The sequence below is a fragment of the Fomitiporia mediterranea genome (genome assembly GCF_000271605.1).
Source record: "Fomitiporia mediterranea MF3/22 unplaced genomic scaffold FOMMEscaffold_703, whole genome shotgun sequence".
Taxonomy (NCBI): Eukaryota; Fungi; Basidiomycota; class Agaricomycetes; order Hymenochaetales; family Hymenochaetaceae; genus Fomitiporia; species Fomitiporia mediterranea.
The window spans coordinates 1,930-2,618 of NW_006761088.1; the positions used below are offsets into that span (position 1 = coordinate 1,930).

Sequence of the window (689 nt, forward strand, 5' to 3'; positions counted from 1 at the left end):
AAGAAATACAAGTTCTGTAGGGCAACTTGTCTGGATCCTTTGAGAGAGCAATGGCAAAACAAGAGAAAGGACTATATTCAATCAGGAAGATGGAAAGTAGTTACAGGATCAAACACAATGCTTATGCTACTACTTCAAAAGCTTAGAAAGACCAAGGAAGACCCTATACAATTGAGAACTGTCATTGATCTTAGAGAGCACAACAAGAATACTAAGAAACTATCATCTCCTTTACCAGATATTGAATCAGTATTAAGGAGAGTTGCTTCCAAGAAGTATAAATCACTCATTGATGGCAAAGATGCATATGAACAGATTAGAATAATCCCTGAGCATGTAAACAGATTGATATTCAACACTCTGGATGGAACAATGGTTAGTGAAGTAATACAATTAGGTGATTGTAATAGTAGAGCCACCTATCAAGCATTAATGAACCACATTTTCCAGCCTTACTTGGGTGACTGGATGGATATCTACCTAGATGACTTAGTGATTTATTCAGACACGATTGAAGATCATATGCAACATCTCAGAACTGTCATTGATATATTGTGCAAGGAGAAATTCTACCTTAGTGAACATAAGATACAATTGTTCCAGAAAGAACTGAAGATACTAGGCCACATTATCAATGATCAAGGCATTAGAATAGACCCTCATAAAGTCGATTCTATTCAACAATGGAA

At 36.0% G+C, this 689-nt stretch overlaps 1 protein-coding gene across 1 annotated transcript; it reads left to right on the plus strand.

Annotated features, from left to right (window-relative positions):
* Positions 1-201: 201 nt before the first annotated feature.
* Positions 202-483, plus strand: FOMMEDRAFT_55475 (uncharacterized protein; the record flags this gene model as incomplete). Its single annotated transcript, XM_007272265.1, has 1 exon — positions 202-483. A coding segment is annotated over one exon (282 nt), but the record flags the coding sequence as incomplete, so codon positions are not given.
* Between the last annotated feature and the right edge of the window lie 206 nt (positions 484-689).